Genomic DNA, 27,342 nt, shown 5'->3' on the forward strand with positions numbered 1-27,342 from the left:
ACTATTACCTGCATAGTATCAATTAATTAAAATGTAAGATTAAGTGTCGTACCAGTGTCATCTAGTTTAGAATTCATAAATAAATATAAAAAAAAACCCAACGGATATGAAAGAAAACATGTTCCTGCGATACTTAATTGTCAGTTATCGGACAGTGAAACAAAAAGTTTAAAAATGAATACATTTTGCACCCCCCCCCCTTGAAAAATTCATGCGGACGTTCTTGGCTATTTCATATAATTCATACTACGGCACAACCTACGTACAACAGACAACCACAAAGAACAGTGTCTTTCTCATACAGGTCGCGATAGCCCAATGTGACCAGTAGCGTATATCTCAATATATTATTAGGTACGCCTATTTTAAAAACCACGACAAAAATTCGACGGCGAACGAATTCGCTTAAAATAAGAAATGAATTGTGATTTTGCACAGTTATTGTTCGCGATTAAAACTAAAAATACTGCGATGGACCATAATATAATATATTTGTACAAAAGCTCGCCTCATGTAAACCTTCAGATATCTGAAGCATAGAAATGTATACAGGTTTTTAGGTGGCGATGTCCTAAGATTTCAGATGACAATAATATGCTGTGTTGTAATTTTTTCGGATAGTACTCTATTAGCATCTGCGTATTATCGTCTCACATCGCCAGTCGATTCCGCGCAAAAGTTTGAATAAAACCCGAGTTTCTCACTGAGTTCGACCAAAATCCGAGTTGGGAGGTGTTGTTTCTGCACGTCGAAATACAAAGTCTTTGGCAGCACAATAATAATGTTACAATAACAACGTCCGTACCGATTCCGTGGCTGCGAACGCCGCACGTTCTGGCTAGTAATAAAACAACAGATGACGGTTGACTATGGTCTTAGTAAACAACGAACGACGTTTCATTAGACTACAAAAATTTTTAACTACTTTCGACATAATATCGTTTTAAATTTCTAAGCGAAATGTCGTCCAAGACTGAGTAAGGAGCCACTTTGGGTGCGATTCAAACGCCAGTCGAATGTAATCTCGGTGTTTGTCTATACTTTTCCAGGTCCGTTCCTGCCGCCAAGACCGAGCGCGACGGTAATAGTGAAAACTTCGCTTTCAACCCAATGCTGTACAACTTTCGAGTGGCACCGCCGCCCGGACACAACAAAACGTTTTCACTCCAACAGCCGTTGGCCACACTGTTCGACAACCTGATCACAGTTCTGTGGTCGGTGTACGGCAAGAAATCTAAAATCAAAATCGGTAACGCACAAACACACAGTTTTTTAGGTCATAATAATTTATAACCGTATATGGGTACCTAAGCGTCACTCTGATATTGATTTGAGATTTGAAAAAATACGATAATAATAATAATAGTGAAAACTCTCAAAATAAATATACATTATAAAGTATTTATTTTTTTTATTTCCAAATTATTATCGCCGTTAATCATTAAAATATGAAAAATTAAAACAACAAAATCACTAAATGTACAAAAATATTCAGAATACGCTATATACTAAGAATATTTTTCTCGAAATGTCGTGAAAATTATTTCAAACCTGCTCAGCAATAAACCAAATAGCACCAAAAAACCTAACACTGCATCCAATTCCTATAGGCCTAACCTAACCATAACACATAGGGACGAAATGGATATCTCTATATCTATATCACAATAATAATGACAATGATAATTATATACCCACAAATGTATCATTAAAACTATATCATAACATTTTGTGCCTTTGTGAACTCCACCACAGGCGTCAATCAATTACAATGGGCGTTGGAGTTCTTGAGATGCATGAAAGTGGACTACGGTTACCCGGAAAGCATAGAGAAAATCGTCGGCGAGCTGGAAGAACAGCTGATATCGCTTTACGCCAAGGTCGGCGAAAAAATGCAGGAAAACAAACGAAAAAAAGACTTAGAGGAAATAGAAAAAGAAAAAGAAAAGGACGAGAAAAACTTAAAAAGTTAGTACTTTCGTATGCCTGTTGGCGCAGAATCGCAATCGATGTTAGAAAACAAATCGAATTTTCGACAAACAATATTCTATTGCATCTTTGATTGTGTGACTTAACGTAATGGTATAACATCAGGGAAACGTAACTAACCGAGGACATCACACCACGTATTTACTACCCATACATAAAAAAACATTACACAATAAAATCCATAAGTCCTTAGAATAATCATCATACCGCAATATTATTCACAAAAACTTGTCAAAGCCAGTTATCAATATTTTCAATAGATACCATATATATATATTTGTTTAAACAAAATGGTTTTCAACATTGTTGTGCCCAAGCTCTGTGAAATATTCCAATGAATATGTAAGCGTATGAAATAGGTTATTTTCAAGTATGCAGCCGACGCGCGATGGCTGTATATAGTTATACCAAATTTTGGTGTATTTCGAGGCATACATTTTCGAGTTGAAGTGAGGTCCAATATCGTGGGTGGGTGAAATCAGTATGCAGTAAGTGGGCCCACTATTCTTGTCCAGGTATTGAGACAAAATATAAAGAGGGCATTGTTATCTGTAGAATTCTTATTTTTTATAAAATATTAGTTTTATTATTTTTAAGTTTGAAAGTTTTCAAAATGTAAAATTATTACATTTTAATAAATTGTAAAATTATCTTTAAAATGTTATGTTTTTTTTTTTTTAAGCTATCTCCCATAGGTTCTACCTCTCGAATTTCTAACTCCATTTTTATTTATAAGTGACCTAAATCTTTAAAGGTCAGCGTCCCCGGTCTGCCACAGACTCCCCAATATATGACAGGTAATACAATTATATTATTATCCGTCAAAATGTCTTGTATATTGTTTAATTTGATGATAATTGTGTAAACATGGTGAATATTGATTCGATTGATTTTGTTTTTCATAGGTTCTGATGTTGAAAAACCCGTGCTGGATACATTTACATCGTTTAACGAAGAGGATATCATGGGAAAGCTAGGCGTGACCAAGTTGCAGTTAGATCCAGTCTCCGGCGAAGCGAAATACTTAAAAGAGTTAAACTCGTTGGGCAAGAGGAAACAAAAACCAACAGACCCGTGCGCCAAAGATAAAAAACAAACGAAAAGTATGCGAATTATTTTTCTTCTTTGTTTTATAAATTCTATTTTCAACGTTAACCGTTTAATTAGATTACATGATTGGTGCCTTACAAAAGATTCTGAGCAAAACAACAGAACCAGACACTAAAAACGGAGTCGAAGAGTATGTATAGTTAGACAATTAATAGCTTATCGAAATATCTAAATATTGGAGAGTGGGTTGAACGGATAAAAGTCCCAAAACATCGAACAGAAATCAACGTGTTCGGTTCTAGTTCAAAAGTCAAACATAGTTTTTAAAAAACCAAACTGACCTCGATCTTAAAAGTTCAAAATTCTAAATTTATCTGAACTCCGGAAATAATTAGAACACATCAAACGTTATCCGAACAAAAACAATATGTTTCCGGTGTTTATTTTTTGATTTTAATTTTCTCCATTATCTATTTTATCGGCAAACAATGGGAATGACGCTAATGTAAAAACTAAAAAGTTAAAACAGACAACGACTAGATAAGACTTATATTAAATTAAATCTTTAATTGTGTTAAATTGATTATTTTGGTTGGACATAAAACTAAAAACTTTATTTTGGCATTTAATTCAAAAACTCGCTTCGGGTTCAATTTGGTATGATGCAAAATGTTTGATATGGGTTCGATTCGATTTTAAACGAAATGTTTGGTTCGACAAACGATTATTAAAAATGTTGTTTCGAGTTCGATTTTTAGCTCATACACTTTACTTCGATAAACCACTACTAAATAATAAATAGATAAATAATCTTTACTATATTGAGATGAATTCATTTTTGACATTTTGTTTTTTCAGATTAATAAAAGGTCTCAAAGTGGAAACCCCGGCCCCCAAAAAGACATAACAAATACGAATTTGAGGCGGCACCACCACATCGCATAATATAATTTAGTATTGTGTGCTTCTTCGAACTTGCGTTTTCTTCAGATTATAGTCTTGATGAAAAATAAAATTTTCAACTACATAGTTTTTTATTCCTACATATATTTGTGAGTTTGTATAGTGTCTGTTAGCGTAGATTTTTATTGACAGAAATTTAAACAGAGTTAATACACTTGGGTTACCTTAATTATATACATTATTATTAAAACTTTGGATACCTAGGTTGTTTAGCTATGAATTTAACGTATATATTATAACGTTCGAAGGCATCGCACGCAAGTATCACACGTTCTTCAAATAGTTAGGTAGGTTAGTAGTCCCACCACTTTTACAATAATATTAAAATATATTATTATATGTTATACATACATTGACATTTGCAAAGTCGTTTTTTTTTTGGCTAAAATTAATTAAACCTCCTGTACTCTGTAGTACTTATGGCTATTCTAAAAATAAATTAGTTACTATTTAAACATTTTAAACACAATATTAGAATATCATAAAGTATACTTTGTAATATGATAGACTGACAAACCGTCTTCGCTCAGAATAGTTTATCGTATGCAATGATTTTTTATCATTGACTTCAAATTTAACACTAATTCACTAGACATCATAGTGAAATAGCTCAGCAAGACAATATTTTTTTTTTCACATGACTTAAATTAATTAAATAACAATAAATTAAGAAATATTTTATTTTGATGATTTACAATGAACTCTATATAAACTGTTACATAACCATATTAATAATTTATCGATTCACCTAATGTTAATTGCAATAAACATTTAAATTCGACTAGACAATAGTCTAATAGTTAGAGGAATAATATAAAACTTTATTAAATTCAAAATAAACATGAACAAAATTCATTCATCATTTTTTATATATAATTGACTAAGACCGAATTAACTGTGTAGCAATCACGCATTATCAGCAATTCAAAATAAAACTAATTATTAATAATTAACTACCAAAAATATAAATATATTTTTTGATAGTTATTCACAAAAGACCAAAATAAAACTAATGTGTTGGTGATGATATAATTACAAAATACTAGTCCAATAAATATGCATTCGACTAAGATGTTATGAAACTAGTTAAATAATAATCACATTAGGACTTACTTAAAAAAACATTTCCAAGTTTACAATTTTCGTTTGAGTAAATTTTAACTTTTTTTGGTTAGAATTATTTAATTTCATTGTCAATAATATCAATTTTTTACATTTTATATCCATTTCAATCCTATTGCTGTTGTACAATGCGAATATTATTGAAACTTTCTTTAAAAAAAAAGTTCAAATAAAAACCATGTTTGTTTTAAACCTGTGACTATAAAATTCGTCGGATAAGACACATTTTCTACAGCGTATATTTTCATAGTTTTTCTTCAAACGTGTAGAATTAACAGAATTGTCTACTTAGCAAAGTACCTATGTTGTCTAAATACATTTATAAATGCTATATTTAAATGTGACTTAATATAGACAAGGTGCATAAAGTGTTTCATCAACAATTAATGAACTATCCTAAAATAATAATGCATACAAAATTCATGATCTTGTATATTCCCAAATAAATAACACTCCATAAATATTTGAAACGATATTGGAGGAATTGAGCAATACTTTATTTTGACTATGGCATTCGAAGCCTTAAATCTATCATCGTCGGAGAAACCCTAAAATCATTTTACACCAGAGAAAATACCACTTAATTAATTCATAAATACTGTGCACATATGAATTTTAAAAAACTCAATATTCAAACCATTCTGTAAGGAAATGAACTATGGATATTTGTAATCGATTAATCACACACTTTAACGATAAAATATTTTTTTTTAATTAACAACAATTTAAAAAACAAATTTCATTCTTGGGTGTATTATGAAGTGGAGTAGGCAACTATTAACATTATGATAATATTATGTCATAGTAAAACCTGTTCATTCATTGCAGAGCAGTACGAATTACAAATTAACTTATCGTTTTGAGTTAAAATTTGAAATCAAAAGATGCATGGTTGTAATAACTATATTATGTTTGACAACTTATAAGACATGTAGTCTTTATAGAAGAATAATTTTGATTTCGTCGAAAATAGTGGAGAAACTATTGCGAAAGGCACATACTAACAAGGAAAACACTGAACTAGAAAAAGGTACCTAGTAGTGCAATTTTACAAGACAGGACAAATCGTTCAAATGTATATCATTTCCAAGGGCACTCCCTCGTTGTAGCATTAAATTGTTATGTTTTATTAATTATTTTGTTATTATTATTATATTTTGAGATAAATTTTAAAACCGTCAACAACATTAATTTTGAATGTAACGTTGAATAGAAAATAAAACAACATTTTACTGAATCATTGAATAATGGTTGACACATTTATTTTTACCGAAACTTCATACAGCCGGACATATGTATTGTTGTTATTTGTATAATTTTGAATGTAACATAAGTTTATAATAATAATATAATACTACATAATACTTTATTACATTTTTGAATAGTTGTTGACACAGATTTATTTACCATGGGTTTTGATACTGTCGGGCAATTGAATGTCGAGAAAGTGTACTGATCCTGAAACTATTAATATTACAAAAATGATATGTCACAGCAAAATGGTGTCCCATTACAGAGTAATACTAAATTACTACAACTCATATGACATGAGTGTATTTATCGTTTTGAGTTAAGATTTGACATCAAAAGATGGACAACTGTAATCTGATTAATAATTTGTACAACATATAATTGAAGAGCAATTATAAATTCTTTGATTTAAAAATATTAATAGACATTAACAATAATCTCATTTGTCTCAAATTTTGATTTAAATTTTAAAAATTATAGGTAAGCTTACGTTTAATGTAAAATCATAATATTGCATTGATATAATAATATAACCTATGTACCTAAACAAATCTATGTATTACGTAATTTTTTTACCGTTGTGAAAGTAAACCAAAGCGTGAAGACATATTATAATGATGATACGAAAATTTGTATCAACATCACTCTTCTAAATAGATTTTAAGCTACTTCATATTTCCTGAAAAAAAAATGGCAGAGCCGTGTTAAGTCATTTGGCTTGACGTAAGGCAATGACAACGAACATTCTGCATCCGAAGGTCAAAATTCGAAAGCACCAACCAATCTCTCATGAAAAAGTATACACTTGTTTCAAATAAAATTATGAGAATTTTGGAAAGGCAAGTTAGGTGAGTACCCACTTCTTAAAATCTAATTCGTTTTTTAAAAAGTTATTACTTTTTAAATTAAGGTGTCTTACTAAGAAAAAGACATTATACGAAAATCATAAAAAATAAAATACTTGACCGATAAATTATTTTACAAATCAATAGTTTCTTACATAACAAATTTTTAAGTTGGTTATGTTGAATTTTTCAAAAATCTTTAAATCAGATTAAAATTTTTTGATTTTCACTATTGAAAAAAAAATTAAAATGGAATAATATACGTGTCAATAAAAATAGATAAACGAGAAAATAATATAAATATATTTAGTAAAACAAAAGTTATTTTATTCGCCAGATCTTCCTGTTACAGCTTAAATTTGTTGTTTGAAGGAATGCATTTGAATATGCTTTGTATTTTTTAAGTTATTATTAATTTTTTTTTGTTCATAAGACGTATAAATAAATACAGAAAATATATCAATTTCACGCTACTAGAAAAATAATTAAAATAATTGCTCTTATTATTGCAATTAAATATAATACTGTTAACTATATTATATTATCGACTATAATACCTATATTACATTTTAATAAATATAAACTATGTATCCTTAGTCCTTACCCATATTGTCCTTGATATGTTAAGATAAATAGGTAATGATAATTTTCAATCATATTTAGTTCGACAAGTTTTTCAGTTGAAATGTAACAATATAAGAATACTTCATTAAAAAATTAACCCTTACCCCATTACTGCTTGACGATCTATATTATAGTTGTTTTTAATTAATAGTGTATTAAATTGTATTTTCGTACATTCAGCTTGGTTCCTCACCGATAAAGGAATGTGATTTGTGTCCGATCGATTCGAACGCTGAGCAAATGATTTGCATCTGACAGTTCATACTAAAGCACAGTGTAATCAGAAGGATATCGAATATAATGAATAATATTGCCAACAAGAAAATGAAAAATACCTCGACGAAGTAAAAAGTACAATAGTGAGCGTTGTAGTACGTTTCGTCAGACACAATGCACTAGAATTTCATGACGTTCTGCCGGTAATAACCGATAGAACCGTCGCGGTTTTTGACTAGTATCTCCACTGAATACCAAGGTCGTGGTCACGTTAGTGATGGTACCCGAGAAACAAACGACGACATATTATATGGTCGTTAACCACGTCAAACGTTCTCGCCAATGGTCCAGTGTCCTCGCCAATGTCTGTTACGGATGCTGGGCAAAGTATAAAACTGTAGCGCGTGATCGACAAACAATTCCAACAATATGTCATCCGAGTGGCGGACGACGATCCAAAACTTGTAGATTAAGTAAAACGTGTTTGCTGATTTCCAAAAATAATCCATGCTTGTGGGTGTATATTGGCCGTGCAATATTGTGCAGACCACCAAGGTTCGACATTATCGAGATGAGACACGTGTACAGCAAAACGCATGTCATGGCAATGCGACAGACGTTTCGACCTCGACATTTCCAGGATCTATCATTTGATATAACCCAGCGAGTTTGGGCAACTTAAAGTCGAAAATATTGTTCTTCTCGTTCTGAATGTCCGTCGTCAGAACATAGGTATGTGCTGACAAATAGTAGTAATAATGGAATTGGGTATCGTAAATATTATACCCCTTTGAAGAAAATCGTGTTATCCTCATCGTTTCCTATAAAAATAAAAAATATTTTTTATGCAATTTAACGTAATATTATACGTACCCAAAATCGGTGCAATTGTTTTCGTCTACCTATCACTGTTCATGCGAATTGTCCACTGTTGCGTGTTCATGTTAAATGGATTAATGCAACTCCGATGCCGGACGATCGTCGCCGTATTTACTCACTGGTGACCACCCCCCCCCCCCCCATTACCCGGGTAATCTAATTATTAATAATATATCCTCACGAATCATGCATCGTTACCAATCAATAACAAACCTATCATTTATTTTATATTCTTATACCTCTCGGTTTTCAATTCTGCAGTAGTGCAGTGTAGTTCATCATATTATTATACGACACCACAAAATATATTATACAATGTATTATACAATACATTTACATTTGTGTTGCCAGTCACAAATTATACACTAAGACTATATTTTATTAACATTAAAGGCAGTTTTAAATGTCAACAAAAAATCTAATATTTCTTGAAATCCGAAAATTTTAAAACAAATCATTTAAATCAAGTAGATGGTTTCATTTTTGTATTTTTTTTCATTTAACAATTTGCCATTGAAATTATCAGTGTACGCTCACTGATGGGGTTAGGTGGATTTAGTGGTGGTTATTAATGATAAGACTAAAACCATTTTGCATTAATAATGTTACCAATTTAATTTGTCGAATAGCAGGATGACAATCCTGGATACAGATCACACAGTGTTAGTGGATTAGTACATTCACTCCTTCACTCACATCCGCAACTGATAGGTATTGAAATTTATTTTTGGGTAAATATTAACTATAAATCTGTACTAAATATCAACGCGGGGCTTCTTAACTTTTTTTATTACGACGACATCTTCATTTAAAAATATAGGAATGGCTTCACACTCTAACAAATTAATGGCTTTAGGAAAAAGCAGCAAATATGTATTTGTATACCTTTATTATTAAGATTCTGAATGAGACTACCTATATCATTTCACTAGTGACGTATATCATAAAAAAAATAGGTATTGCTCAAATAATTCGAGGTGACATATCCCTCAGCACACAACTGTTATACCGACCTATGAAATGTCCTATTTTTCTTCTATCAATACCCGTCCACCCATATTTAAGGTGTTGCCTGAGCGACACTTGTACCCCGTGTTACACACCACTGACACATATTGTGTGTCACGGCGGCCCGCGGGTGACTTAAGTTTGTTTAAAATTTTAAGTGTGGTAGCTTAAACTAATTACGATGAACAAACTCTTATCGAAAAGCTCACTGTAAAATTGTTCATTACCTACTCATCCGATTGATTCCACTGTGAAATGAGCACTAAAAAGAAATTATAAATTAACTGTTGTATATCATAGATAGAAGATAGACGGGACTGTTTCTAATGATAAGCTATAAGCGTGATGCCACGACTAAGTGAAATAGGGATTTGTTTTTATGTACCCACATAGATAGATATACATAGATTGTAGAATTTTACTTCTCGGAACAATTCATATTAACACGCCGATCAAACACATAGTAAGAAGGACAAAAAGTTATGGTTGCACGTCGCTATGGAAACCCACAGATCGCCGTTCTGTAAAATATGTATAATATATAGATATACAATTTGCACGTAAACAATCCATTTCAACCCTTTGAAGTAAAAATTTTGAAAAATCCTTTGTTAGCGGAACTTGACATTGTAATATTAATCCATACAATTAACATTTCAATTCGATAACTCAAATACGTTCGGCCCTGCGTTGATTATTGCTAAAATAACTTTTCTTTATATACAGAGAGATAAACCTATTTAAATTTTAGATTATTAATAAAAAAATATATTAAAAATACAAAAATATTTTAAGTTGTGTACTATTGGATGTTAATTTTTTTTAATATTGAAGCAAAACAAAAAATGAAATCAGGTGTGTACTTAATACATATACATCAGTACTCAATAGTTAAGAATAACAATAAAATAATTAAAGCAATAAAGACTACGAGTTGGGTATAACCTGGAGACCAATATGAAACTAATAAAAATAAACGTAAGTACATTTATCTTAAAGTACCTATAGGTATTTTTTTTTTTTTAATATTTCCAAATGTTGATTTCTTTCTGTTGTTCTTGAAACAAATACCTTTGCAATTAGCTTCAAATAAATTTTTTCCGTCATTGACTTGTGAACATGCAAACCCGTATTGGCAGTCGTCATAAATTATATATGATATTTTTTTTTAACAAAAATTTTTCAAAAATAAAATATGTAGGCTCATCACTGAATGACAATTAGAATCGACATAAAAAGGCGGATAAGTTTATGTGTCTCAAGCAATTGTTAACAAATCTGTTTCAAACCCAAATAAAAAAATCTATGGCCTTTATAACTCATGGATAGACCAGCTTCCAAGACGCATAATCCGAAAAATATACATTTAATGAAATGTGTAATGATTGACATTAAAATAAATACAATTTATCATAAAAAAACAATAACATATCTAGATAAATGTTTTTTTTTTTTTTTGTTAACAATACATCTTAAAAAAAAATTGTTTTGAAATAATATTAAAATATTTAAGACTAGGCCCTGATTTTTTTAATCCAACAGAGTAATTTTAATATGCAGCTTAAAAATAAAACAGGTAAGTGGATGTTGCTCTGCTGTATAGTAGGTTTAGACAACACATTCCTTCGATACTCAACTCAAGTGTCTACCGATTATATTTAAAGGAGCACACAACACAAATAAAAAAAATTCTTTAAATTTTTTTTAAATGTTAAATTATTGTAGTTATGGTTATATGAAATGATTTTGTGAAGATACGATGTAAAAAAAAAAATTACTTTAAGAGATATTAAGAGATGTGGAATAACCGCATGACGTCACTGGGCCGGAGTCATCGTAATTGCCTATCTTATACGTGTAAAAGTTCCTTGCTTCACACAACGATTTATCAACCTAAACATTTTCTTTTTAAACTTTAATTGTTAAAATTTTTTAAGTATTAAAAATCTTAAAACAGACATTTTGGTTAAACGGCGGACCCGTTTTTCGAACTCCGCGCGCCGCTCGCCATGACGTGCGGTTTAACCAAAATGTCTCTTTTAAGATTTTTAATATTTAAAAAACTAAACATCATATTGAAATTCTGATTCTTGCATCGTCTTAAACACATAAAACCACACATTTATACGTCAATTAAATTTTAAAAAGAAAATGTTTAGGTTGATAAATCGTTGTGTGAAGCGAGGAACTTTTACACGTATAAGATAGGCAATTATGATGACTCCGGCCCAGTGACGTCACACGTCATTTTACGAGTAAATTGCTCATAACTTATTGAATAATGTGAGTAGAAACGTAAAACCCATACCATTATCCTTAGAATTGAACATGCTTTCAAATAAAAAAAACTTATTTTTTGTGTTGTGTGCTCCTTTAATATCTATAATACCTATCATAGGATCATCTATTTTCGTGGGGGTGAAGTGGCCGAGTCGACCGAAGCGTCGGTTGCGACGAGCACCGACGCCGGTTCGAATCTCGTTCACGGGTGGCATCGCTCTACGGGCAGTCGCGGTGCCTGGAGAGAGAGACCGCCGCCCCCACCCGGTTGAATAAATACAAAGGTAAAAATAATCACTTACAAAAAAAAATTGTTCCTACAATAATTGTATTATTTTGTAATTATTCATAATACCTGTAAAATTATTACATACATTACATTTCGGTTTTAATTTACATACAACATATGGTTATAGTATTGGACATGCCACGGGACTTCTTGTGGTATTTCTATTCAAAATATTGGAAAAAATTATGAATTTATTATCATTCAACAACCAGAAGCAAAATGACAATCGACCAATTAGATATCAGTTGTAGCTGTGTGTAGTTGCTGTGTACATTAGGACGTGTCGAGAAGGTCTCTGCAGTGGATGCTATTAAATTTGTATCCAATGATTTCCACCAAAGACAACTTACCTGGAACCTTGAATTACATTTACAATTATATTGACAGATCGAACAATTTTTTTGGTCAGTAGTTTAAAAAAAAAACCAATAATATACGAAAATTTGATGTGCTTATAAATAGTTCAACACGAATCAAAAATATTTTGAAAATGTTATGGTATACAGAAAATTCTAACATGAAAATTCAGTGAAAATGTCATGTATCAATATGCTCATTTTTTTGGAGTTACACTAAAAACCAAAATCGATTTTTTTCAAACACTAGTTTTGCGTACAAATTTCCGTATTTCCTAAATTTTTTGTTTGTTTTTCCAGTCGCCTTTGAAAACTTACTATGAATTTCAAATTTTGAACTCCCAAACGCATCAACTAGTTTCACTTTCCTAATCGAAGCACTTTTACTGCCTTGAACCGTGATGACAGACACAAAATTGAAAATATAAAATAATAAAAATTAAAAACACACATCATTGTAAAATCAATATGGATACCAATAAATTTGAATTCTATTATATTGGTACTATCGTTGTATACAAAAAACGATTAAGAGAAGGAATGTCAGTCTAGGATATTTTACATTGTTATTACTTATTAGTTATTATTAATACGGTAGCCCAGATCGCCCAGATCGTCCAGTTCGACGTCTGCCTACTGCGTCCGCCTACAATTCCTTCCAGTCCATCGGCATCCCATGACTCCAGTAGTTTTAACTGTTTTAAGTTAGTTTTAAGTACTGTCCCTACTGTTTGTGAGCTCTGTGATCATTGCACCATACCAGATCGATCACAGAGACCCCCTCCCCATAAATAACTTGTACCATCCTCATTCCCACGACAGGTCTTTCCCGTCCTGGTTGTTATCGTCGTCTGTACATATTCAATTGCCTACCCGTAATTTACCTGTGGTCGTACGCTTGTTGATTTTGGCCACCATATCATTTTTAAACAGTGTTCTCGGGCATTACCGAGTGGTCATTCGGGAGCCCTAAGTATCTACATAATATTAATAATAAATACAGAATAATTGAACGTATAATTATAATGAGACTGCACTTACAAAAAAAAAAATACAAAACATAAAATTTGCAATTTAATTATTAAATGTATACTAAACATAATAATCTGGCATTTACATACAAAATGACAATTACATAATATAATCTATATAAATTAAAAATGGATTTCGCTTAGTCAGTATCTATATGAAAATTACAATATATACCTCCCAGGAACAGAAATCAAATATACCAGGTTGTTACTAGTGTCGTTCTCTAACGTATTAATATTCCACATACATCATCAAGAAATAATAATAATATAAATAAATAACTTTTTTTTTATACAGTTATTAAATGTTTAATAATATAGCATTTACATATAAAATAACAAACCCATGATATAATGTATAGTAATATACCTAGTACCTAATGAACAATTTTTCTTTTATAAAAACATAAGCAGGTACAAAAATAAATTTCCCGTTAATAGTTATAACAATTGATTAAAGCATAATTTTCCACATAATAATAATAATATATACAACATGCTTTATATGTATAATTATAATGAGACATCTGCTTTTACATCAAAAATAGTTACAATACATAAAATTGGCAATTTAATAATTAAATTTATAACATAAGTAGCTAGGTTCATGGCACTGTATACTGTATGTATATTGCATTTACATACAAAATGAATAACACATAATATAATGTATAATAAAATACCTAGTACCTAATGAACAACTTTTCTTTTGTTTTATAAACAAATAAGTAGGTATGAAAATTAATTTCTATCTAAAAGTTTGGCTATTGAATAAAACATTAGTACATTATAATGAAATAATAATAATAATAATAGTAAATAACTTATTTCTTATATAGTCATTAAATGTTAAAAAATATAGCATTTACATACAAAATGCCCAACTTTTCTTTTACTACAACATATTAAATAGGTACAAAAAAGAATTGTACAAAAAAGAATTGTCATTTAAAAGTTATTACTATTGAATACAGCATAAGTATCTACATAATAATAATAATATATACAGCATAATTATATTTATAATTATAATGAGACAACTGCCTTTACATCAGAAATAGATACAGAACTTAAAATTTGCAATTTAATTATAAAATGTATACTTAACATAAGTAGCTAGGTACATAGTAATACAGAATTTACATAAAAAATGATTAACACATAATATAATCTATACAAATGAAAATGGAATTCCCATACCTATTCAGTATTCATATGACATTTACAATATACACCTCCCGGGAACAGAAATCAAATATACCAGGTTGTTACTAGTTTCGCGCTCTAACGGATTAATATTCAGTATACATCATCATGAAATAATAATAACATAAGTAAATAACTTATGTCTTCTAAAGTTATTAAATGATTAATAATAATGTATTTACATACAAAATGAATAACACATAATATAATGTACAGTAATATACATAGTACTAAATAACAACTTTTCTTTTGCTTTATAAACATTAAAGTTGATATGAAAATGAATTTCTATCTCAAATTTTGGTTATTCAATAAAACATTAATACATAATAATGAAAAAATAATAATAACAGTAAATAACATATTTCTTATACAGTTATTAATTGTTTAATACTATGGCATTTACATACAAAATAAAAAAAACGTACCTTATGAACAACATTTCTTTTATAAAAACATAAGTAGGTACAAAAATGAATTTCCTATTCAAAAGTTATAACAATTGAATAAAGCATAAGTTTCCACATAATAGAAATAATTTATACAGCATGATGTATGTGTATAATTATAATGATACATCAAAAAAAGATACACAATAAAAAATTTTGCAATTTGCTATTATTATAATGAGTGAGTACCTACCTAAGTTATTTTCTGAATATGACTTATAATATATATATTTATATTAGTTTATTATAAATAAAACATCTAAAAAATACTTGCTATATACAAGGTAACAGATGTGCTTATGTTTATACTATTATTTTCTCCTCTGAATGTAAAAAATTAGAAAAATTATTATTTATTTTGTATCCGTTGAAGTATTATAAATTGCTGTTAGACATGAAGAAACCTGTCTTTTACGTGTAACTCAAAATCAAGATCTGATGAGTTAAAGTTTTTTCTAGATAAGTCTATATAAAAAAATAAACAAACAAAAATAATTATTTCAGCTATGCAATTTTTAACTTAACAATATTTAAACTACCTTTCATGATGCTCAAAAACAAAATGTTTTTAAGTCTGTAGTTATTTTAAAAATCTGTCTACAAACACTTTGAAGACAGCTCGTTACTGAAAATTATTTGTAACACACATGTATTGAAATTCTTGGTATTAGTACAAATTTGTCTGCAAAATTAAATTATGTCTAGGATTAATAGGACTTTATAAAATGGAATACACATTAGTGACTTTTTTTGTAGCTAACAGATTATACATTTAAAAAAAAAATTCTTTAAAAATTTAATATTCTTACCTCATTGAATTTAAAATCTGGATCATTTGTATTAAGAGTATAATCTTAGTAAAAACCTAGGATTATTATTTCTGGTACATAAATATACATTTGTTTCAACAAATTGTTCATATATAAGATTCAATATATTTGTCTGAGCAGCATCTGAAGTAGAAAAATATTAATTTTTTCAATAGTTATTACATAGCTACACGTATATTTTTTAATTTAAATATAACAGTTTTTAGTTTCTAGCAAAGCATACTTTGATGTAATTTATAAGTAAATTAAATGAGTGCATCAATGATTTGCAGTGTTTAAGTTTTTTTTCAACCATTACCTTTTAAATATGGTACATTTACATCAAAAAAATCTCAAAGTTAATACATAAGACTAATACTCACCACAATCAACAGCAAAATTGTTAGAACCATTATTGAGTATGCTAAGGCATATGATATTGGACGGGGTGTTGAAACTGTGAACTCTGTATTGTGTTTGTGCTTTCAGAACACATAGGAGATGCAGATTCATAAACGTTTATGTGTTCATCATTCATGTTTAGGAATGGGTTCATTTCAGCTAAACAAATTTTAAATAGGTAGGTACATCAAATATGTACACGATTTTCAATTTCAGAATTCATAGTTATAATTGTTACTTATTATAAAGAATTTTCTCACCTAACATATAAGTGCCACTGGACATTTGTACAATGAGTTCCTGTGAAATGTTTGAACGGTTATCAATGTTGTACAACATTTCTTGATGTTACAATACAGCATCCCGAACAATACCCATTATTTATCCATGAACTATAATTTACTATTCTAGTGTCTATTACAGTTTATATAGCAACATTTATTTTGAAAAAAAAAAAGGTATATTAAATCCATGTTGTAACGAATGGCTCCGCTCTAAGAAGACCGACTGATTCGAAGACGATCGGTCTGTGGAAGCTATTTCGATTGTAAAACCTTTTATTTAATTATTTTAGTTTATTTTTAAAAAAAATTTGAACTCTCGTTGTTTTTGTGAAGTCAATTTGATCTAGTTGTATAAAACTTTTTTAAATAAGTATATCAGAAGTTTTAGATATTTTAATTATTTTTTTTTAACGAGTTATTACTTTTCAAATGAACCAGTCCTACTTTGAAACAATGTTATTAATTTTTTAACAATCCAAAGTTTCCTGAAAACAAGTTTTAAGAATTGGCCATTTTGAAATTTTTCAAATCCAAATATTATGACTATACCTGAGATGTACCTAAATTGCCTATCCAGAACTCCGCATTACAATCGGCTTGACATAACATTTAAAACAATATGTAATATTATCAATATATTCATATTACAGGGGCGAATTGTGTTAGGATGTCTTGGTTATACATTTGTGTTATTATTGTGCTTGAGATAAATCCTGTAATGTGACGTTTAGTAATATTACCAACAAGTACCCTATTAATATGGTAACACAGTTACACATCATGGTAATAATTACATTTAAATATTTTAAATGACAGTCCATTGGCAGAGACGGATTGCATTTCAGACCGACCGGGGAAAATTAATAATTAGCGACCCACTACCTACCGTAATAGTGCAAATGACCGAATGTTTTGAAACAAGTACTACAAGGAGTGATCCATTTATGGTAGGACATTCAATATTCATTATTTAAGAAAACTAACCTTTTTGAAAATATTTCTTTTACGTAATTTTAAGTCGTCACAAAACAATATTTTTGGTAACCAATAACTTTATTGTTTTTAATTTTTCAATGGCAACGCATGCATTTTTAATTCCCAATTCCAAAGCAGAATATTTTTTCAAGTATTCCGGTACATAAACATCGAATTTAGGACGAGTAGTTTTTGAGCTATATGTATTTTAACAGTGCAGTACATTATTTTGTAAGCACTAGAAAACTATAAATTGTCGATAGTTAATAACTTTTATTTTTTAGATCAGGTGTAATATAGACGCTGATATGATAGAAATGTGAAGAACAAATCCATCACTCTTAAATTTACTTAAGCAAATTATCCATAATTTAGTAAAAAAAAATGTATTATAGAAACAGTACCTAAATTTTTGAATTTACAATTACATTTTAGTAGTCATGTTTCATATTGTAATTTTATTTTATTATTAGCTTAGATTGTTAAACAATATTTTGAAAAAGAAAACATTGCAGTATTGTAAAACCAATAGATTATTTCCTTTGCTCAAAATCCAAAAAGTTCAAAAAGTGTCATTTTCCCCATATTCCTCCTGTGTTGGCCGCCGTAATTGGTGCTAATTTATTTTGACACCGGGTGCAAAATTTCCAAATGTGGCACTTTAATACTTTATGATACACTGAGTAGTGAGAACCTATATGTTTTATTGTATACCTTTTCGTTTTTCGCCGTGACGGGCTCGACTACAGAAGCTCGTGAGAAGGACTTACCATTTGTCACGAGTTGACGTCCACTCGTCAGTGCTTCATTGTTATCAGCCACGTCACCAATAACATCAACAACCGAACAAACAATCTACAGGTGTTAGGTAAAATGATATTAAAGTGTTCGGTTTTACCGGCTGGCGGCTGTACATGCACGCTAAACGAACTTTCTAAGAATATATTATTATTATTATTATTATTATAGGTAGGTAGGTATAAGTACCTGTTCAAGACGAAGAGCTACACGATATTTTTACAGAATGCAAAATGGGTCGTATTTACATGGAATATTGATTTTATACATTTATATATAGACCACTCAAAGCGAATTCAATTTCAATTCAATTGAAGTGCAATATAGTAAATTAATAACACTGGTCATGGCTTTAGATTTTTTTGTAAGAAATAAGCACCTGTGGCACTTCAGGTGTTACCTATACTCATATGCAATCCTTTATGTTAAACGTGCAGATTAAAACATTTCTAATAATCTACATACTTTGATTAATTGTACAATAATATGTCGAACATTTAAAAAAAATACACACGATAAGGTACTCATCATTTTCTTTCACGAAATATGGTATAATAATTTTTGTTTTATTGATAAAATTCTAAATCTGAAAAACGCTTTCATTTCAACTTCAAGATTTTACATATTGATATTTTTTTCTTTCTGATTTTTATATTGTAGCGCAATATCGATTCAATCGTTTTATGATTTTCAATTAGATATTGAATATAATTTTTCTTTTTTTTTTAAATTTTAAACTTTTTATGATTTTTATTAAACCTAACCTAACTATAGATACAAGGAACTTGTCGTTCGCGAATTCCATCATATTTGTGGTTACGCGTGGCTCACTGCTGCGTAAAGGGTAAAATAAAATAAAATAATATTATTTATTAGTAATTATATTTTATTATTACCTACATAATATTATGAGCAGCATTATGGACCCATGGGCTATTTTAGAATTTTAAATTTAAATTTTATATTCTGACCACAGCAAAAAAAGTATTGTATTTACAATGGTGTGTGTTTTTTTCTGTCATCAAAATTTTGAGTAGTAAAAATGCTTCGATTACAGCACCTCTCTTCTGATGGAAAAGTAAATCTAGTTGGTGTATAATTGATGATTTTCAGAAGTTTTCAAATGAATCGGGAAAAACATAAAAAAAAATAAAGGAATGCATTTTTTTTCAAAACACATTTTTGAAAAAATCGATTTTATTTTTTTGGTGTAACAACTGTAACTCAAAAACTAATAACTTTAAACACTTGCAATTTTCACCAGAAACGGTGAAACATCAATAACTCGAAGATTTAATTTACAAAAAAAAAAAATTATCGCAATACTAATTTTATTTTTTATCAGTATTCGGTATGATGATCACAAGATAGGTATTTTTTCATAATAAAAAACTGTCAATTTCAAAACCCATCAGAAAAAATATAATAATTTATTATTCGATATTTATACCATCGCCATTTTTAGAGATAAATATTCTTCCTCTGATTATTAAACTAAAAAATAATTGGATTGTCATTAAAATAATTAAAATAAATCTTTTATAAAAAAAAAGCCATCATAGTGTTATAATGAAATAGTATAGGAGATGTCCGAGATGACCTATATTTTTTGTGAAAAATGAGTACCCAGTAATATCTACTTATAAATATATCAATCTATGTACTAAAACATTATTTACAAAAACAAAATTTAGACAAAAAATAAATAAATGCAGCAGCTTCATTGGACGTTATATAATAATTAATAATATTTGAATTGATAATATAATATAGTTTTCGTTGTTCTAGATTATAATACCTTTTAGTAATTTGTACAAGTCTGTTATTTAAGTGGTAGAGTTGGAATTTATTTTTTTTTTGTGTTCGTTGTCATAACACGACAATTATCATTATTAAAAGTAGCCAGAGACACTATTCCGCATTTCATTCGAGTTTTATATACATTGTCACTCTTGTGGAATTACAATAATATATGCAGAGTATAACTGGAAGACCTGAAAAGTGAAAAAAAACTTTTATATTACAGTCAATATTAAAAAAAATTTTTTTTTAATATAAATTACAGACTCTTACGCCACACGAATAGTGAACATTTTTTATTTTTATTGTTTAATACTGTTAATAAAAATTTTAAGTCTGATGTACTTATATTTTGAAAAACTCAAAAGTTGTAAATCTTGACTTCTAGAAATGTAGATTGTAAAACAATTGTAAATCAATTTTTTGAAATCTCTTTATTTAGTAGAGTTGATCTAGTCTTCAAACAGATCAAACACATTTTTAATTCAAAAAGTTTAGACTTTTTTTTCTAAATAACTACTTTTTATAATCTAAATATTTTTTTTTTTAAATTAGAATTCCTTCAAAAATTATAGTATATTTCAATAAATCATAAAAATAAACATCTTGACTTAGATAGATGTTTTTGCCCTCAAAATTTTCTTAAGAATCAGATTTTTTAAATTGTACATAACTATTTATAAATGCTCCATACATTTATATAAGATTTTTATTTTTTTATTTTCAATTCCTATTCAAAAATAAAAAATGTTATATTATACGCATAGCGCTCGAGTCAATCAGTTATATTGATTATAACAAAAGTTATTTCCTTTGTCATAATTTCTTGTTATACCTTTAACTATATGAAACATGTTATACTACATGACTTAACTGTCCGCTAGTAAATAAATAATGCTTTTGGAGCTTAGTATTGTAGGTTGTTATTCAATCGTTTAAAATATATTGTACTTAATAATACCTAGAAGGAAACATTTTTTTAATTATTATTCAAGAGTATTAAATTATTAAAAGTGCAATCCAAATTTGATATGTAAGCATGTACGATTTATCATAGCTAATGGTGAGGCAAATTAGTTATAACAGACGTTAAACAATTAAAAATTAAAATAACTATATGAATAACTATACAAAGTGAATTGTCCCATTATAACTATAGTTTTCTAGTTTTCTATTAAATAATTAAATATAATTTTTTATTTCATAAATAATCTAGTTTTGTTTATAAAATTAACAACATTTATAAAAATGTAATGGTCTAGAGTCTAGACTCTAGAGTATGGACTAGAGAGTTAAACACAGTCTGACCTAAGTAATCCATGAAATGTTCACCAAAATCTAATCTAAAATCAAATGCTGTACTCTCAAAGAAATATTTTGATGAATTTTTCTAAGCAGACAATGATAAGAGACAAATATTATCATTGATATTCTTTGTACCATAATGGCTTAATAAGTGATGTCTGTGATGATTCATATAAAGATCAAAATTGAGAAATTAAATGGTTGAACTATTAATACATTTATATTAATTAATACAGTGATTAAAATAGTGTTAAATAAAATTATGATAAACTTATTACACATCATTAAAATAAAATAGGTACAGTGGAACGTCAATAACTCGAACGTCTACCTATAATTCGTATTTTCGATAGCTAAAATTTTTCTTTGTCCTCGGCAGATTCGAGTTATCTAGGTTTCACTGTATAAAGTTAGTGAAACAATTAGAATGTTTTTAAATTAATTTCGTGAAATATATACTTATACTTGAAACTGTTGTACTTTTTGCATTAACTGCGTTATTTTCACTTAACACAAATCTTCAAGGTTGATGCATTAAATGAAAAAGAACGAACTAAATTTTAACTTAATAATCAAGGTCCATTTAGGTCACTAGGAAAATGTAATATTTCTAGCGTCGGTAACAAAATTAAAGATAAAGTAGATTGGCAAAAATGACAAAAACATTAGTTTTTAATGAAAAAGTAAGCCGGTGAATGATTGTGAGTAATTTGTACAACGCAATCATCATGCGTTAAATCGTAAAAAAATAAACCAGTATTATTTAAATATAACACATTGTTCCACTTTTTTTCGGTGGTTGTAGATTCAGCTCCACGAATATTGGAGGCTAGGCTGTATTAAGAAATTTGGGGCGCAAACAGTGTTGATTTTCATATATTTTTTTTTAATATCATACATCAGCGGGCGTCAAACTTTTTTATACTAGGGGCCATAAAAAAAAGATTTTATGTTTCTCTAGGCTGGATAATTGAAAAAAAGATGATTTAAATTAGAAGATTTAAAACATAAATACCTTTAATTTCCGGGTGATAAATGATAACGATCAGTGTAGTTTGGCCTCAACTGTGATAAATATAATTTCTGATAGTGATAATATGGAGAATCCAATAAAACTCTGTACACCAGCGGTCCTCACTAGGATTGTAAATGGGCCAAATGTAGTTTTTGAATATTATTTGCGGGCCGCATACATTTTTAATGATAATAATTAAAAATATAAAATTATGTATATATTGTAGGAAAAAGTGGGTAGAACACGATTGCGTACGTTTGTCCTTTTTGGCAACACGATTGCGTATGTTTGTAGATGGGTTAAAAGTACCCTTAAGAAAAAAATAAATAAACACGATTGCGTCTGAAATTATATGCAACGTTGTCAAATTTAATTTTTTCATCGTATTAATAAATAATATAATATAAAATAATAATAATATAAAAAATATTGAATAAACTAGTTCTAAAATAATTAGTAAAAAAAGTTAATGGTAAAAAAGTAATTTAATAAATAAGTAAGTTTAAATTTCGATTCCTTGACATCTATAGCCTACTACTTTTAAATATTGAGTTACATTTTTATGGATATTTTTATACTCATCATAATCCTTTATGGTGCTTTGGATTCTGTTTAAGTCTTTTTTTGGTTATAATTTCAAATATAAGACAGATTTTAGGAAAATAAAATGTTTAATTTGACTTCTCTGTATCATGAAACACATTTTTAGTTTACTCTGCTATTTTTTAAGCATCTCATAAGAAATATACAAATGCTATAAAATCCCAACCCAATAATATAATAATAATAATATGTGTGTCATAATATGTGGTATATATAACGGTATGAAAATTGGCAACAGCGCTTAAAATTTCGTACGCAATCGTTTAGTTAAAAATCAGGTAAAATCGTACGCAATCGTGTACCTAAAAAAGGTATCGCCGATAACGAACGTACGCAATCGTGTTTTACCCGAAAAAGTACACGAATGACACACATTTTTTTCTTGGATTTATAATTATTATTTTGAATGTCAATTCATAGTTTATTTGATGCAAAATACAAATCATTCATATTATTAGCATTGTATATTAAATTTATATATTTATTAAGTTATTAGATTAATATTGATATTTTTTTAATAAAAGTTAATTAATTTGATTTAATGTTGTTTTGATGTTGATTTGCGGTATCTTTCTGTTTCTTTTATAATCTTTTTTATGTCTACGGATGTATTTGATGTCGACAATAGCGCACTACTGTGCACTGGTGGAAATGAATAAACTCATAATCGTAGGTGCCTACTTATCTGTCCAACTGGTAATTCAATACAAGTTTAAAATAGAAAGATGAAATAAATAAAAATAATAAGATAATAAGCTACGTTCATATTATTCACTGTTTAGAATTTTGGATTTTAGAATGAACAATTTAATTTTAGTGCGGGCCTCACTTAAGTTGCTAAAGGGCCGCATGAGGCCCGTGGACCGCTCAGTGGCGACCGCTGCTGTACACAAACCTTTGGAGAAGACCGTGAACAAACTAAGTGGCTTAATACTGATACCTAAAACCTACAACTAAATATATTTTTTTAATACTGTTTTTAAATGTATTTTTGTAGGTATAGGTGTAATATGCAATTGTAACTTGTAACATTTTTTGACCCTCGTGTTTATAATAAACTAAATAAACTTACATTTAAAATAAAATCAAACACATTCACAAGCACAATAATAATGCAATAGAAGTAGAACGATACACTATACCTACACTTCATAGTATTTAAACCAGCATACATATATTAGTATTATAGATATAAATATTTAAACGTATTTTTTTGCAGATTATAATGTTTTCTTTACGAAAAAAAAATGTATTTTCATTTTATCTAAGATAATTTTTCTACCCTCGAAGGGTGCCCCCTCCTTAAAACCAGATCTGGATGGAGAGATTACACGCTACACCAATATCTGCAAATCTACAATGTTTAACATCGACAGACGACAATGATAATGTGTTATAATTTTTCTCGTGGTAGCTAATGTACAAATTAAATATTAATAACATTGCAATATTATATATTGTATAACAATTATGTACCTACTCAGAAAATTTTGCTTAAAAATAAATTGTGTTTAAATGCACACAAGAAACCCCATTACGTACATAGTTACTTATAGTACCTAGTCTTATTGCATAAATTTGCCTATTTAAGTTTTTAAATTTGTTTTAAATGTTTAATTAATGATATTATGTTACCTAATATGTTATCACAGACGCGTGCACACACACCACCTACATGTACGTACATTTTTTATTTTATTCTTTTTATTACTACACTGTATTTTTTCTCTAAATAATAAATTTTTATGTGGAAAAAAATGTAATCGGTTACCTACGAAAAACCGTGAAGAAGAATTATTCCTACCGAACACAAACAGTACCTAACTGGAACTGATTTAATCCATAAAACTATATTGGGCACTTGTAATGTCACAACTTTAGTACCTACACAAGTTACTGTCATTGTTATAACTTACTATACTAATGCCCTATACTAATGCCCATATGCATATATTCATTTTATGTGCCACATAAGACACATATTTGTGTGACGCATAACCTCTTTTAACAATTTTACCTTGCACACTGATCTTTATGTGTTACGTAGGCCGTCAACAAACACATAAAGTTATGCTTCGAATTCCGCCACCTAAGTCTTAAGTGATACATAAATTTGTTGTTTTTTAAGTGCCATCAATATTTTTCGTGTTCAAAATATAAATTTTTAAGAGTCGCATACTTGTATTAGTAAAAAATATAGTATAGTGAAATTCGACGAATTTGATGTTGCTCGAATTCCAGAAAAGTATATTCTTAATATGGAAGGTCCGTTTGAAAAATACAATGACAATACATTTTTCAATCAGGAAATCAAATAATTAATGTAGAGCAAGAATTAATCTAATAACATACTCACTTGTGTCATCACTCATCACTCATCAGTTATTGGTGCATTGACATTTAATAACTTACTGTCTTACTACCTCCTAAATAAGTTATTAGTTTGATATGTTTTTTATTGTACTTGTTGTTACATAGTTGAGATAAGGTATATACTAGGTAGGTATACCTAAACATGAAATTATTAGTTAATTAACATATTTTGTTCCAATACATTTGTGTCAGTGTAGTACGCAAGATTTTTCAATGGGGGGAGGGAGGGAGCTTGAAAATTGATAATTACAATTTTGTTTTTATTTTGTCATGGCTAATTATATCAGACGTTTAGGTGAGGTATTTTAAAAAATGCCTGTCAGATATATACCTTAATATGCAGTAAACAGAACAAGTAACAGTAATGAACAATAAATTTGAAAAAACATACATAAGCTTAAAAACACATCCAAACAAGTATTATAGCAAAACCAAATTTAGGATAGATTTGTGCAGATTTACCGATCTGTTGGTCTATTCAATAAAAACATGCGAATGCGTGAACTTTCGGGCCTTGGCACTTATAATAATTACACGTTTTCAACCTGAAAATTAAGTGTTTGAAGTGCATGTAATATTATTATTTTCACAAAATTCGTTATAAAACCGTATAACAAGCAACTGCAGCGTAGGTATTTTATTTTAATTAATAAAAATGACAACACTGAAAGCCGTAGGTAAACATAATTAAAATTAATACTCATATTTTCTTAGAATAAAAATGCATAAACACAATATTATACAGATAATATAGTAGGTAATCTATATTATATAATATAATAATCATCATCATACACTCTAATTTTGCTAACGTAGAAAAAACATTTGAAAAGAAAACGAATGGAAAATAATATTTGATAATAATTAAGGGTATAAGTATACAAGCCGAACCCGGCACACTTGCGAGATTATTTTTGAAGCCACAAGAGTGGGCAAAGCGTGTTTTTCCAGAATGATCCTTTACTGAAATATAGTAAAATATGAGAAAAATCTGAACCACAAGACTAAAACAATTTGACTTACCCTATTACATTTTATGTACTCTAGTCATAAATAATTTAAGTAAGTATCAAATCATTGTGGCCTGTTGTTATCGAAAAATAAAAATACAGGAGGTATAATATCTAATAAATATTTAATAAGAACGTACCTACTACATAATATTATTTTCATGATGTTTGAAAAGTCTATGCCTCGCCATTGCAAGTAGGTCACTAGCTGTAATGTACCTACTAGTGTGAATCGAGTTGAATTTCAATCTAAAATTATTGTGTACACAAAACGATTCTAAACGGAGACGCGGTGTGTCAGTTTCTATTTTTAAGGATATATTATGTTATATGTGATTTATAAGGATTCGCGCCGTTATTTGTTTTTAGTTATCTCTGTTATTTTGAAAATAACTAAGTGGAAATTGTTT

The 27,342-nt window shown here is 28.9% G+C and overlaps 1 protein-coding gene and 1 pseudogene across 1 annotated transcript; one reads left to right on the plus strand and one right to left on the minus strand.

Annotated features, from left to right (window-relative positions):
- The first annotated feature begins 960 nt into the window (after positions 1–960).
- Positions 961–4,011, plus strand: LOC111037427. Its single transcript, XM_022319995.1, has 6 exons — positions 961–977; positions 1,050–1,249; positions 1,756–1,968; positions 2,895–3,092; positions 3,157–3,229; positions 3,898–4,011. The coding sequence occupies exons 1-6, from the start codon at positions 961–963 to the stop codon at positions 3,944–3,946; spliced, it is 750 nt and encodes a 249-aa protein (XP_022175687.1). The 3' UTR covers positions 3,947–4,011.
- An 11,935-nt stretch (positions 4,012–15,946) lies between these two features.
- On the minus strand, positions 15,947–17,108 carry LOC111037424 (annotated as a pseudogene).
- Between the last annotated feature and the right edge of the window lie 10,234 nt (positions 17,109–27,342).

Source organism: Myzus persicae, unplaced genomic scaffold (assembly GCF_001856785.1).
Source record: "Myzus persicae strain clone G006 unplaced genomic scaffold, MPER_G0061.0, whole genome shotgun sequence".
Lineage (NCBI taxonomy): Eukaryota > Metazoa > Arthropoda > Insecta > Hemiptera > Aphididae > Myzus > Myzus persicae.

Bases quoted from the DNA above. Each gene is read 5' to 3' on its own strand.
- LOC111037427 (XM_022319995.1), top strand. The intron at 1,969-2,894 runs GTTAGTACTTTC...TGTTTTTCATAG, and splicing joins GGACGAGAAAAACTTAAAAA to GTTCTGATGTTGAAAAACCC. The intron at 3,230-3,897 runs GTATGTATAGTT...TTGTTTTTTCAG, and splicing joins ACTAAAAACGGAGTCGAAGA to ATTAATAAAAGGTCTCAAAG.